At 36.9% G+C, this 15094-nt stretch overlaps 2 protein-coding genes across 2 annotated transcripts; both read right to left on the bottom strand.

The window, feature by feature from the left end:
• Positions 1 to 1951: 1951 nt before the first annotated feature.
• Positions 1952 to 2929, bottom strand: LOC110097977. Its single transcript, XM_020824663.2, has one exon. It carries the CDS (start codon positions 2855 to 2857, stop codon positions 2267 to 2269), a length of 591 nt encoding a protein of 196 aa, XP_020680322.1. The 5' UTR covers positions 2858 to 2929; the 3' UTR covers positions 1952 to 2266.
• A 4833-nt stretch (positions 2930 to 7762) lies between these two features.
• Positions 7763 to 8932, bottom strand: LOC110097980. Its single transcript, XM_028694317.1, has 2 exons — positions 8620 to 8932; positions 7763 to 8449 (listed from the first exon to the last, which is right to left on the bottom strand). The coding sequence occupies exons 1-2, from the start codon at positions 8812 to 8814 to the stop codon at positions 8129 to 8131; spliced, it is 516 nt and encodes a 171-aa protein (XP_028550150.1). The 5' UTR covers positions 8815 to 8932; the 3' UTR covers positions 7763 to 8128.
• Between the last annotated feature and the right edge of the window lie 6162 nt (positions 8933 to 15094).

The following is a 15094-nucleotide window of genomic DNA, read 5'->3' as shown; positions in this document are numbered from 1 at the left end:
TTAAAGCTCAGACAAAATAACGTCTATATAATATTATAATATTGTGTCTGTTTATATCTTATATTTTTCATAATAAATGTCTCCAGTCAATATAGTTTCTGTATTTTTAATAATATATGTGTCTCTTATAAATGTGGAATTGTATGGGTACTCATATATGTTTATGACTTCGTTTGGGACGATTTTATTAGTGCTTTCTAAAGCAGCTTTCTATATACAAAAATTTTAAGTTTAAGAAATTTTTATATAAAAAAACTGCTTTAGAAAGAACTAAAAAAATTGTTCCAAACAAAATCTATAATACTAACTTGCAAGTTTTGGGATTCATAATTACAATAATGTGTGTAAGTATTCATTCAACTGAAAATAAAAAGTTCACAATGGGATCAGATCATTTTCATCATTCGATGTGCCTTTTAAATTATTTTCACAGGAAGTATACCCTCTATACACACAGATCTTAATCTAGTTTGAAAGACACTTAAGTTTATACACTCTTGTATAATACCAAACCACATAGTTAAGAAATCACAAAAACTAGCCATGTCACAAAATTTAGCCTTCTAAAGCCATTAAAAGCAAGAGGTACAGTCTCCAACTTCAAAGAGACCATTTCTCTAGAAGTAAAATAGGATAGAACAGTAAATTATAAGAAAATAGTAATGCAGACAAATCTGGGCATCTGAAATTATTAAGCGAATCAGGCACATTTTCAAACACGAAAAATCTATGATAGGCAACAAAGTTCTGTCACATAAGAACCAGACACTACAAACTTCGAACAAAGAGTTATACCATCAAACGGTAAAATAGATGTAATAACAATAGGTATAAATTTGTAAATCATTTTACAGACGAAAATCGTGTAGTCCTACTAATATAACATAAGTAGGAAGAAGAAGAGAATCCACAATCATGGCTGGCATCCACTTCATTAAAAAAAAAACAGTATTGTTCATCACAAAAAATTAGGACTCATTTTATTGGTTGTAGATAAAAGACATTTTAGAAAATGAGGACTTCATTTTCATTCATTTTTAATGAAAAAAAAATGAAATCATCTCATTTGAGAAATGTAAAAAAATTTTGACGAGTTTAAAATTCATATTGATTTCTCGCTACATCCAACCGAATGAATAAGTTTTCGTTTGGGGCAGCTTTCTTATTGCTTCTTAAAGCAGCTTTTTAGTAGAAACATTTTAATTTTTGTACAAAAAAACTGCTTTAAGAAGCAAGAAAGTCATCGCAAATGAAGCCTAAATCCAATAAAAAAATCATTTTTCAAAACATGTTTTCTAACTTTATGAGACTTAAGGGCTCATTGATTGTATGTCTTTGCAGTCATTTTGAACGTGAAAAATGAAATCATCACTATGGAGGAGTTTTGAGGAGCTTTATGCGGTTGAAAACAATGCTGGTTTCTAACTGCAACTAACCGAATGAAGGGTGTGGCACACTTCATTGTTTTTCTAAAAAAAATTTAAACTTCACGCAAAGAAATGAGCCCTCAGAACAAATGCTATGTAAAACTTGTAGGAACAAAACAATAGGCTCCAGTAAATCTGCAATCTTAAGTTCAATAGTCTTGACCATTCTAGAGATTTCAAAAGTACGCTTATGTGTCTTACAGTACCATAATAGTAAGTTCTATAGGCAAAACTATTTTCAAGTTTTTGGCCAGTGTACTGAATATTGATGGAAGCAAAGACTTGTTCTTCAAATGTAGCCGAATTTTCATGCTCCATGGCACTTTGGTTGGGAGGGATTAGGAAATTAAATGTCAGATTCAAACCATTAATTCATGTAATTATAAAATTTATGTGACAACCTAAATTAAAGAATTAATCCAAAGCAGAGATGCAAGGATTAGGTGGAGAAGACAGAGAGATGATGAGGGAAGTTAAAAGATTTTTGACAGATATTCACTCTCAGACAGCAAGCAAACCATCCATTTCTGTTTCATAGCTTTCTCATATCTTTTCAATTTGAATAACAAAAAATCCTTACAGATCATCCTAGCAAAGTCCATGCTTGGTTTCCAGATTCACTCCCAAAGTCGCAAAAAATGATCATAATAATAATGGAAATCCCAACAAGCTCTAAAACAGATCAAAGCCATATAAGCACGTTTGCAACAACAAAAATCTCCTTTTACCGCTAAAAAGAAACGTACAAACAATGCATACTCTATCAGTAGCCAAAAGCACTGGCCATGCACCTTCAAAACAAAAACTTTTTAGTTGATTGAAGCATTACCACAAATACCTTAGCTCCACTTTCGCATACTGCTCCATGGAAACTTGTTTTCCTCCTCTTTTCTCCTCCCTTCCCGTTCTCTACCTCCCCTCCTACCCCTCTGCCCTCTTTCCCCATCCCTCCTCGACGCAGGATACCTCCGTCGAGCCTCAAGCTCCTCGCGTTCTCGCCGCTCAGGATCATCTAGCCAGTGCGATCTTCCTTCATTTCCCTTACTCTCATCCACAACCGACGACTTCCGGGACCTAGCCGAGGAGGCCTGAGCGATCCGATCACGTTCCTCTTGGATCCAGCGTATAGGGAAAAGGCTAGGGTTAAGCGAGAGTGGAGAGCGAAGGGTGACGTAGGCCTTCTTGTAATCGGGCTTAGCGGCGAGAAAAGGCCCGCGCTTTTTCTTCTTGCCTTCCATGTTGAGCGTGCGGACGTCTTCTATCTCGAAGCCGTAGAGGGATTCGAGAACTCGTCGGATCTCGATCTTTGAAGCTGAAGGGATCGTCTTGAGCGCGATCTCACGGATGGATTCGAAGGGTGGTGAGGGCATTAGCAGCTTGATGGGGAGGTTGGCGAAGTGGACAACGCGGCGACCTAATCTGCTCCCCATCTATCTCTCTTTTTACGTTTCTCGATTGATCTTGAGCTCGGCGCCTGCTTTTCTACAATTTCACCAGAGTTTCAAGTAGTGTTCCGGCCGTGTTTTAAGTTAATGAAGTTTTTTTTAACAAAAATATTCTCAATAATTTAGGAGAAATTTTATAAATGAGCAGCTTATTAAATTATTTTAGGATTATAAGCATAGAGATGCTGAAATTTAAGAATAAGCAAAACTGTTATTCGATTTTCCGGTTCTAAGTAAGCTAAACAGTGAAAGATAAAATATTTGAGCCATAGTGGTGATGAAGTGTTGAAGATAAACAATTAAGAATGTTAGTAAATGTTTTTTTTTAATAAATTATATTCAACCAGAATTATTTAAGAAATTTCTCGTCCTATAGATCTTTATTCGCATACTTTTTAGAATAATTTTAGAGTACACAATTACCATCTTCTGACCAATCATGTCCTAAACACCAAAGTATTTTATTTACATTTGCTCTTTGCTCCAACGGGCTATCAACTGCTCATGCCATGCACTCATACATTTGTTCAATGGCACTATCAATCCTTTTCATGGAGATGGCTAGAAACTTGTCATAAATTTGACAAAACATTTTGAACATAATAACTCAAAACTTCGTAGGTTCCTAACTTGCACTAGAAACCTCCTCCAAGCAACTTCTATTAATTTCTGTTCTGCTTTCTGTCTGATGAGTTTGGTTTTGGCTTCTGAGAGTTTAGATTGGTGGTTTGTTGCTTTGCTGAGCTGTTGAGCTCACCCTTGTTTTCTGGTGGTTTTCAGGTTCTGGGAAAGGGAAGGAAGTCCAGGACTAGAGTTCAGAGTCTGATCCGTAGGTATTGTTTGTATCTTTTGATTTTTGTACGGTCATGGCTTTTCTTCTGTGTTTATTCTGCTAGCCATGTACCGTATATTGGTAGCTCTGTTGTTCTTTGTTTGTGTGTCTGTTGAGTTAATTATTTTGGAAGATTCAGTTCAGAACTAAATTCCAAAGCCAGATCCTGAATAAGAAGATTCTGTCGCGATCCGGCTCGGGCGGGATCCGTCCCCATCGGGTCGGGTCGTGACAATATTAAAGTTATATTGGCAAAATATTAAAGTTATATTAAAGAAAAGTATAATAGACAATATTGTTTTACGCCTCATCTATTGTGATAGGATCTTATCATAAATAGTAGAATCTACTAGTATTTGCATTTGACTACAAATGAAACTCTTTTTTGAAGGGAAGGCCTTGGCTCGATGTAGCAAATATATATCATATAGAGTGTATTACATGGTGGGAGTTGGAAGAATTAGTGTCGGTAAGTTCATTTGGTCAACATGATCATAGTCGGCGAGTGATGTAGGTCGGAAGGACCGCAGTCATGTGACGGTGGTCAGAAGGACTGCAGTTGTCGGAAAGACCTTAGTCGGGCAAATATTGGCAAAAAGATCGTAATTAGGCGACGAATGTCAGAAGGACGGTAGTCGGGTGACAAATGTGAGAAGGGTTGTAGTCGGGCAATGTAGGTCAGAAGGATTGTTGTCGGCAACGGTGGTTGGGAGGATATCCGACGATAATCGGTGACCGGGCATAAGTCCATCAATAGTTGGTAGTCGAGCGGAAGTCCGACGAAAGTCCAACAACAATCAATGGTCATGTGTAAATTTGGCGTCAGTTAGTGGCAAGGCGAAAGTTCGACCAAAATCAATGGATGGGCATAAGTATGACGACAATTAGTGGTCGGGCCAAATTTGGTGGCCATGCACAAATCCTGTGTTAGTTGGTGGTCGGGAGAAAGTCCGGCTACAATCGTTGGTCGGGCATGTCACGACCCAACCCGACCGGAATGAATCCCTTCGCGTCGAGCCGAGACAAAATTGAAATTCAGGATCTAGCTTTGGAATTTGCTTCTGACTTTCTTCCAAATAAACAGGCACACATAAAACACATAGCTACTATAAACATCCAAATATACATAACAGATCATCTATATTTTCTTCTTTCATCAAATAATCATGTAAAATACATTGCATGGCTACAGACAGAAAGAACATAATAGAAAAGACATGACTGTACAAAAATCAAAAGTACAAAATACTTAATTACAGATCATACACTGAACGACTAATCCAAGACTTCCTTCCCTTTCCCAGAACCTGAAAACCACGCAGATAACAAGGATGAGCTAACAGCTCAGCAAGACTACACCAGCCAATCAAAATCTCCAGAAACACACATCAGAAAATACATCAGAAGAGTAGCCGTATAGAATTCAGATAATCGTACAGAAAATCAGACATAATAGAAATCGAACATAAATCAAATAACTGATACAAAAGAACTAAATTCATTTCACACAACAAAATTATTCAAATCAGATTAATCACAAATCACAGAATCGTACAAATCAAAGATCAGAACAGATTTCAGAAAACATTCAAATCAGATTTCATCACAGATAAGATCACATATCAGATATCATATATCCATGACCCTAACAGAATCTCAATAGATTATGGCTCCTTATGCCTCCCTTCCCTGACCCTAACAGAATCTCAACGGATTTTGGCCCCTTATGCCTCCATTGTGCTTATAGCACCATAACTTATCAGAGATACAGAATTATCAAATCAAAACTAGTTTTCAGATTTCAGATTCCCGAACCCTGACAAAATCTCAAAGGATTCTGGCCCCTTATAACTCCCTTCCCTGACACAGACAGAATCTCAAAGGATTCTGACCCCTTATGACTCCCTTCTGATATCACAGCACATCAAAACATTCAAATTCAGAAATCAAATTTCGTCAGAAAAATCGTCAGCGGCATAACGGCAGTATACGGAAATTCTACAGAATTCATAATTTCAGAAATTTATCAAATTATCACAGATAACAGAAAACATCATTTCAAGACTTTCATTGTATTGCCTAAACATTTTTCAACATCAAGATAATTCGTAATTCGCTTAAAACACATTAGAATTCAAAATACCCTATGAAAATCTTCCAAAAAATACTCAAAACATGCAAAAACATCGTCTCAGAAATATACCAAAAGTTACACGGTAAAATATTCACCAGTATGAAATAATACCAACTTTTCGCTAACGGAAATCGAATTCAAAACTGAAAAGTCGTCAAAATCCACATTTCAGAAAATTGAGAAAGGCGGAATGTGCCTTATCTCGAATCGGTCAACTTTTTCAACTACGGCGACGGTCGAAAACGGACGGAAGTCACCCAAAATCCACTTTTTCTCCTTTTTCCTTAGTTTTTCTCTCTCCTGGGCTTTTATCTCTTTTCAAAAATATCTTAATCCAATATATACACATGCAGATCGTACGGGACAAATCCTATTCGTCCCGGGACGATTTTCCCTCTAGACAAGCTTCGTTCAGACAAAGCGTATTCGTTCCTGGACAACTTGCTCTCTGGACAACCTTCGTATGGACGAACCAAATTTCGTCCTGGACGATCCTGGAAGGAAAAACAAGAAAACTGACTTTCACAGGGCATAAGTCTGGCGAAAGGTGGAGGCAGGCCAAAAGTCTGGTGAGAATTGGTGGCCAATCGTAGGTTTGGCTACAATTGGTGGTCGGGCAAAAGTCCGGCAATGATTAGTGGCAAGGCGGTGGTTGAGGAGGAGCTTAGTGGCAAGAGAGATCTTATATGTCTCTTCGTCTCACTTCTTTTTTCCCTTCCTCCTTCCTCTACCCAATGAAGAATGAGAGATTTATTTATATATTTTTGAAAGTGGCAGACCCATAAATAGGGAGAAGATCAAATGCATGTTGGGAGTGTCTTGAATGGATGACCAATATCGACTCCCTTGATCATGGACCGTTTGTAGAGTATTTGAGTATCTTATGATATCATAATTCAATGATCTTAGGCTTCTTGGATTCATCTCGTCGAGCTACTCGATTCAACTAAAAGCATATCATATTTGAAAATTATTTGATATTCCAATTTATGGTTTGAACCTACCAAATGCGCTTCGGGTCCTTGATTTGAACTCATTTACACTTGAATTGGAACAAATTTGGTGTTGTTGGGTTCGTCTTTTCGAGTGTTCAGTTCAAGTATAAGTTTGTTGAAATCGAAGTTTGGATAGTCCCGAATTTAATTTCAAAAGTTTTCAATGCAAAATGGCCTTGAGATTCGTGCTCGATTGGTTGTTTTTTTAATGATATATCATTATATATTACATAATACAAAGGCAGAATTTGCAATAAAATTTTATAAATGTGTCAGAAAAATCTATCTCTAAATCCGTCGCAAATTTCAGTTTGCGGCAGATTCAAGTCCCACGCTAAAAGTTGTGTCGTAAAAGTATTTGAGACCGAACAAATCCGTCATAAATATTTTGCGGCAAATTTACCGAGGATTTATCACGGAATCATAATGAGAAAAACGACATATTCATTTTTGCAAAACGCGGCAAATTCCATTGCAAATTACAAATGATTTACGATGGATTTACCGCGGATTTGCGGCTATAAAAAATCCATTCAAACTGACTTGATTAGTTTCAATTTCAAAGAACTTGTTCATCTACAAATATGGTAATCTCAACCAGACAACGAACCATATGAACTCGTCTGACGCAAGTAAGTGCAATAGCCCTGAACAACTTATAGGTTTAAGATTCTGACACACTCATTAGTAAATCTCTAAAACTAAATTAAATCTGCTCCCTCGAACAACTTAGAAGTTTAAGATTCTGAACATTTCGACGAAGACTTTTTGCAATGCTATTAAGACTTGTGGAAGAGGGGTATGCCATTAAATCCATCTATACAATTTGAATCAGATTCTGAAGCTTTTATATCCAGTAACCAGCAAGCAGAACAGAACAAAGCAAAAGCAGAGGATGAACTCTTAGTAAAACTTTGCAAGAAAATCTGAAGGATAAAAAAGTCTATTGTTCTTTTTTTTTTTTTTCTAACCTTCATTGCTACTCTATATATCCATATAAACATCACCATTACATCCATCTCATTATAAGCGTAATTACATCTTCCCTTTCTTCTTACTTCTTCAAAATATCCTTTCTCCTTACAGCTCAACTTCTCCATTATAACCCAACTTAAAAATTTACACAGCTGACTAACAATCAAACCAAGACAATAGCCCTGATTCGGGCTCACTTGCAAGACATATTATTGCGTGCGCCATCCGAACCGCCCGGAGACAAATCCGGACTCGCCACATCACCTGGATGCACCAGACCCATAGTGACGTGGCACTTCCGAATTCGTCTCTGAACAAATTCAAACGCCACACCCAATAATTTTCCCAGTTGCAGGCCCCGGCGAGTTTGAAAACTTGCAATTAGGACACAAAGGCGACAACTTGTACATCATGACAAGCATGTGGCATCTCCCGCATACCATCGCCACCATCTCCTGTTCATCAGAAGCATCTACAACAACAATTGAAGGGGATGATGGCTCCTGCAAATCCAAGCCATGGATTTCTGATGGTTCAGTGCACATGAGGCTCAGCTCCAGGTCTAAGCCTTGGAGAGGGCTTGTTGGATCCTTGGATGCTCTTCTCTTGGTCCTGGTGTTGTAATAGTGTATCTCTCCTGACTGTAGGGATAGTTTTAAGAAAAAAAAAAAAACTATTTAGTAAATACTTAGTTATATAACATTTTAATGAACTTCTTTTATCAAATACAGGCTTACAATATAAACGAATAAGAAACTTATGTGCTACAGAAGTGAAGATATAAAATGCAAATAAAGCTTATAAATGGTACCTTAAGGTCCAGGCATCGCTGCCACTCCAAAGGCAAGGGCGTCTCAAGGCTGAGCTCGATGAAAGAATCATTTGTCAGCTGGACTCCTCCTTTATCCTCTTCTTCTTCTCTCTTTCTCTTCTTCTTAGAGGATATTTCCATTAAAGAAGCAGGTTTCTTTTCCTTACTGGAGAGTGTTGCTTGCAAAGATATCATGGCTAGTTTTTTTTTTTTTTCACTTCCTTTCTATGTTCATACGTGAGGAGAAGAGCAGAGGACTAGAGAGTTGTTGCCTTTCATACTCAGTTGCCTTGTGGATACCTCATATTTAAGAGCATAGAGCTGAAGTTGAAGGATTAGTACTGTAAAATGGCCTATTTATACCTTCATTTTATTACTTTTAAGGGAAAAAACGAGCAACTAATAATTCTTGTTTAGCCTGGTTGGTGGGCAAGTACGGTTGGGAATCCCCCAATCGGTGAAAAAAATATAAGGTGTGGAGTGCGCACCGTCCGCACAAGCACTAGGTACCTTAGTGGTACCGAACGGTACTGAGTGTGGGTACCACTAGGTACCCAATGCTTGTGTGGACGGTTCTCCCCGTCCGCACTCCGCACCTAATAATCAGGGGTGGCAGCACCTCTTAAGTGGGACTCAATCAAGTGCGGGCCAGGAGGTTTCTGAGGTAGGTGCATTTTCTAAGTCAGCTGAGAATTAGTCACGCCGCTAAGCACATTTCGGGGATAGCAGCGGGTGGATACCACATTCCCAAAAAAATAATAAAGTAAAATAAAATAATAATTATAATTATAATAATAATTCTTTATGTATTTTTTATTCAAGTGCAACATTATCAAATAGGAATATAAATTAGGCTTGATACATTTACAATTTATTTTTAACTGAAATTAATACTCGTTAAGGGACTGTTTGGTCGTCAACATCAATACTGTCTTGTAATATATTTATTTTTTTTATATTGATACAGAAAACAGTTGAGGATAGATTGAATGCCCATCGCTCTTCCATTAATTTGTCTTCTTGATTTGGTTCACAATTAACATAAATTTAAAGCAGGCAAACACTCACTTAATGGCCCAATAAGACCATCCTATCCACTTCTAGCCTCTTGAATTAATTGAAGGTCCCCTCTCATTAATTCTGACTTTTAAAATCACCTCTGCTGCTCTGCATAAGAGAAATTATTCTGTGCGGATACCGAACGGTCCGGAGACCAATTAAAATGAGCCACGCCATCCGGAACACAGCGTTACCGAGCAGCGGTACCGAACAAAAAAGTAACATGGCGTGTTCTGATTAGTCTCCGGACACTGTCCAAGACCCGCTCAAAATAATTTTTCTCTGCTTAGGGTTTTGTTTGGGACAACTTTTGCTCATAATTTTTTTGCTATTTTAAAGAAATTTTTATATTAAGAAAATTTATTTAGAAAGCAGGAAGAAAAAAGTTCCAAACTAAGCCTAAGTTTTTGTGAGGTAAGTAGTAGGTTTGTCCATTTATTTCACTTCGAATTAGAAATGATATCTATTTTTTATTATTTTTTTATTTTTTTTAGAAATAAAATATCTATAGGAAACAAGAACTATGATAAAAACTTGAATTAGTAATATTGTGGCACTAATTCATTGAAGAAAAAAAATCTTCTAAATGGTATACTGTATCAAACTTTGTGATATTTCAAGATTTGTTTGAATCAAACAAGAACTATGATTGTCTTTGCTCGGAATCAAACTTTGTGATATTTCAAGATTTGTTTGAATTTATGATTTGAAGTAATATTTGTGATAGTTATTTGTGATCGTAGATGACAAGTTTTTCATCTTAATGTTGCATAAAAGAATAATAATGTGTAGTTGTGGCTCATAAGAAGCTGAAGATGTGGAAAAATTAAAAGAGAGAAAATTATGGGTGTTAGATATTGGTCAAATTTTAATTTGGATGTCTCTTTGATTCATTTTATCTCTATAAGCCTCTATAAATTGAGACGTTGTACTGGGATTAAGGCTAAGCCAAGTAATAATATTGAAGTTTAGTTTTGACTTTCTCTCTCTCTCTCTCTCACACACACACACAAATAGCAAGAAGCTCTCTTCTTCCACAAGAAATCCAAACAAATTGGTATCAAAACAAGTAGTTAATCAAAGGAGCAGGGAGACGTAGGAAGTCGAATCAACATAGAAGATCAGACTGATTTGTTCGGGCACAAAGAAAGGTGGACGAATGAAAGGCACATTTTCGATTGTGTGAGGCGGCTCAGTGAGTTGTTATCATGCAAGAAAAGGTTTTACGACAGGGCTCGTGCGAAGTTTGTTTGGTCAGGCATGGTGCCTTGATCAGGAGGCACGAAGTGGCCTAGTGTCGCGATCAGGAGGTGCAGTAAGCAACTTCAAGCTGATATTGGTCGTGCGGTTCTTGCATTTGGGCTAGACAAGAGTGAAGACTATGGAGCATGATAACGGGCCTTATCAGGGCAGCAGACTGCTCGCAGGTTGCTAGATGCGAGGCAGACGTTCGGCGCAAGGCGCATACTTAGGGCCAAGTGGGGAGGGGGGGGGTGTGCCAGGGCGCAAGGCGCATGCTTAGGGCCAAGTATGGTGCTGTGCGCGGTTTGCGCTAAGAAGGCAGGCTCTGGGCCAACGAGTTTGTCGCATAGGCTCGGAACTGGAAGTGGGTGGAGCCTGATTAGTTGTTTTGGAGAAAAGAGTAGGATACAAGTCCAGATTTATCAATGGATTAGAAGAAGTGGAGGATTGAAAGGGGATGTATTTCTTGAGCTATTATTTGCAACTAGCAGGTGAAGTGGAGGTGGAGCTGGGCTCGGGCAACAAGAGGCTCAAGAAGCTAGCGGAGCAGTTCTTGAGTAAATAGGTGAAGGAGAATCTGGTAATGATCTGGTGGAGTCCTTTTCTTGGGTTGTTCTTTATGAACAGCAGGTGAATGAGAAGAGGTAATTGGAGAAGAAGATCGTCATGATTGTTTTTGGAGGACAACAAATATCTTATCTTATTTTTATAAAATTGGACAAAGGTGAAGATTGTTAGATATTGGTCTAATTTTAGTTAGGATGTTTTTTAGGTTCATTTTATCCCAATAAGTCTCTATATATAGAGGTTGTAATAGGCTTAAGGCTAAGCCAAGCGATAATATTAAAGTTCGGTTTTGGCTCTCTCTCTCTCTAGAAGAGCAAGAAGCTCTCTTCCTCCCCCATGAAATCCCAACAATGGGGTTTGATCAAGTTGAAAAACATTAATATGGGAGTTAAGAATTGCAATGGTTTGCCCCTTCACTTCACTAGAGGAAGTGAGATTATAAGATAAGATGATTGGTATTAGTGTTGATCGACAATAAATGTAGACATAAATTAGCTACACTAGGTAATGGACGTAGTCTAACAAAAGATGTTGGCAATGGCTGGCCAAGGGCATCAACAGTGATTGACGAGAAACATTGACCTGGATCAGTAGCAGTTTTAGGTGGACATCAACAACAGTTGATGACATGTGTTGGGTGATAATGGGCAAAGCTCTAGAGTCTAGACGAAGTCTTAAAATTATCTCTATGTCAGCCTCATCAATGAGTAGAACTATGATAAAGTTATAATTTTTGGGAGGGTGTATCTAGTTGTTTTGACAATAAATTAGAACACACGATCACAATTTGTGTTGATCCCACTTGACCAATAAATATTTTTTAAAAAATTTTATTATATGAATGTTATCATAATTGTTTGATTTTGGGGTTATCTAATGTCTCTTAAAGAAGCTCGTTTCAACTTCTAAAACAAAAACAAAAAAAATCGCAAGTCATTTGATCCCTCAAATTATCCCAAGAAGTTTCCAAATATACATTAAAGTGCTTGATTTAGATTAGGATTAAGGTATTATTGGCATCATTAGACTCGTTTCAACTAACAATTTGTTGAGATTAGACCGTCTCAAAGTTAATTTTGAAAAATTTTATACGAAAAATAAATAGGATATTCCTCCGATCAAGAAGGGGGGATATTAAAAGAGCTACCAAGTTCAATCCATTCTAGGAATGAAGAGATACCAAATCTTCTTAATATCCCAAATATTGAGCTCCAATTTGAGTTAGACTACAAACTCCTCAAGGTAAGACTTTTGTCTAAGCAAGGAGTTCTCATGCACTCCTGTTGAATAGGCCCATGCACTCCAAAGTATTTTAAGCTACCTTTTAAGAATTGTGAAGAGGGAATCCATCTTTCTCAAAGGTGGATGAAACTATTACTATGGAGAGAGGTTGTGGAGTTTGCGAGGAGCTGAGGGTGTCCAGCCTCTTTCAAAGTGATGGAGTTATGACACTATTGTACTAAATAATAATGGAGGGATATTTTGTACTTCAGGATACATGTAACTAAAGATGTACTAAATCATATAGATAACAGTTGCCACTTGTCAAATGAGTTGGTAAGACACTCATAATTCTCTTTTTAATCCTTATATTCCATACTAATTAATATGTCCCCTTTTTTTTATAAAATATTATGAAAGTTGGAACTTAAGTCATAATTGAATATTTTATTGATGGATTAGAATAATAAATTTATAATGATAAAGTATATAGTGTCAGTGTGATCGAAGGTGGGATGATGAAGGTCAAGAAGTAATGAACCTAAAAGATGAGTTGATACAATGTTAGGTCAAGCTGGCCATGCAATAATTGTAACAATTTGATCATCATTAAAATAAATTTAAAATGAGAATCTAAATTTTTGTCTAAATTGGAGCGCCGTGGCGATGTGCCTTAGAGCGCAACATTGCTAGAAATTACCACCGCGATATTGAAGATTATATTCTACAGTAATTATGGGGATTTAGCATGTAGGGCTGCGATGCCAAATTACTTGAGTGTCACAGTGTCATGCACTGAAATGAGTTTTTAAATATATTAAAATGGCATTAGCTCCATTCATTCATTCCATCACCTCACTCAGTCGTGGCTTGTCATGGAAGGAAAGAAGGAGAAAGGGATGAGGAGAGAGGAAAGCGAAAGCAGGATTTTTAGTCGTCAATTCATGTGTGCTTTCTAAGGTTTATGCTTCTTAATTAATGTTTTGGAGAACTCGAGAAACATGTATTGTGTGAGGATTTTAATTTCTTGATATTTTTAATGTAGATATATCTATAAAGCTTATACTTTATGATATTTTTTATATAGATATTAAAGCTTATGTTATATGAGATTTTAGGATGATCATATACTGAGATTTTAAGTGCAGCTATAATTTCTAAGAGAAATGCATTATGAGGTTTTTATATGATCAACTATCTTATGAGATCATCATCTTTTGAGATTTATTATCTTGGGTTCAGGTTGGCCTGAAAATCTAATTATTATTTCAGTTGATGTAAACGGGTCAAGTTTGAGTTAAACATGTCATTTTCGAGCTAATTTGAGTTAAAGATGTCATATTCATTTAAAAAATTTGTAGTATCCATATTATAAATGTGTTAAATGGATTTGGCTATGGTTAGACAAGTTTTGGTTTAGTCAAGTTCAGATTAAACACTTTGACCCATATGATAAACTAGTTAGGTTGAGGTTAAACATACTTGGGTCAAGTTAACTTCAGGTTAGGACTGAACTCGACCCACCATCCTGATTAACATCAATACCTAGACTATGCATTAAAGTTGTAAGTTTTATAGATTGGTTCAAGTTTGAATTGATTTGGACTAGTTCAAACACAATTTGGATCCAAGTTGGAAGTTGAATTTAATCAAGGCTCTTAGAGAGAGAGAGAAAAAAAAAATTTAACCAAGGCTCTCGCGGGTGAAGCCATTGGGGAGCCTTGAACCAACATCCCCATCCTACGCCCTTTCAAGGGAAACATCCCCATCATTTAGATACTTACTACATTATATGAAACCACCCAATCAGGGTACCTCAACATTATATCATAGCCTGATCGAGAGGTCCAACGAGGTGGCCTTAGTTTTCCTGCACTACATCAAGATTCCTCTGCCCATCATTTTGACTTTAGTTCCATAGCTTCCTTCTTCCTTTGAATAATTTCTCTGAAATGGTTTCTCATCTTTGCTCTTGTTGGATGATAGACACTGTTCTTGTAGGTCTTGAGCGAAGATAGGGTTGATAGTGGAAAATTTATTTAGTGTGTTCGTAAATATAATATAATAGGTGAAGCAAGGGATGTGAGTGTTGGAGAAAATAATAAGTTACTCTAGTTAACAACTTGAGGTCAAATAAAAGCTCTTCGTCGTTGCATCACCCTCATCTTAACTTGCCCCTCGTCCCCTACTTCCAACAAACCCACATCAAAGGCTCACCCATTTTGAATATTACTTCAATTCACTTTTAAAATAATATTTGAACCAATGAATAGCCCTTTAATATAAGAAATTTTTCTTCATGTGAGATTTTTTTTTTTTTGAGAATATTAAATCCAAAAAAAAAATTATATTTGCTCAAATAAATTCTTTAAAGGAGATAAACAGT

The sequence above is a fragment of the Dendrobium catenatum genome, unplaced genomic scaffold (assembly GCF_001605985.2).
Source record: "Dendrobium catenatum unplaced genomic scaffold, ASM160598v2 fragScaff_scaffold_455, whole genome shotgun sequence".
Taxonomy (NCBI): Eukaryota; Viridiplantae; Streptophyta; class Magnoliopsida; order Asparagales; family Orchidaceae; genus Dendrobium; species Dendrobium catenatum.
Note: the sequence above shows the minus strand (reverse complement) of the source record. Positions and strands in the feature narration are given on the sequence as shown.

Coding starts and splice junctions, on each gene's coding strand:
- LOC110097980 (XM_028694317.1), bottom strand. CDS start 8,814: ATGATATCTTTGCAAGCAACACTCTCCAGTAAGGAAAAGAAACCTGCT. Junction 8,450..8,619: donor AGCGATGCCTGGACCTTAAG/GTACCATTTATA, acceptor CTATCCCTACAG/TCAGGAGAGATACACTATTA.
- LOC110097977 (XM_020824663.2), bottom strand. CDS start 2,857: ATGGGGAGCAGATTAGGTCGCCGCGTTGTCCACTTCGCCAACCTCCCC.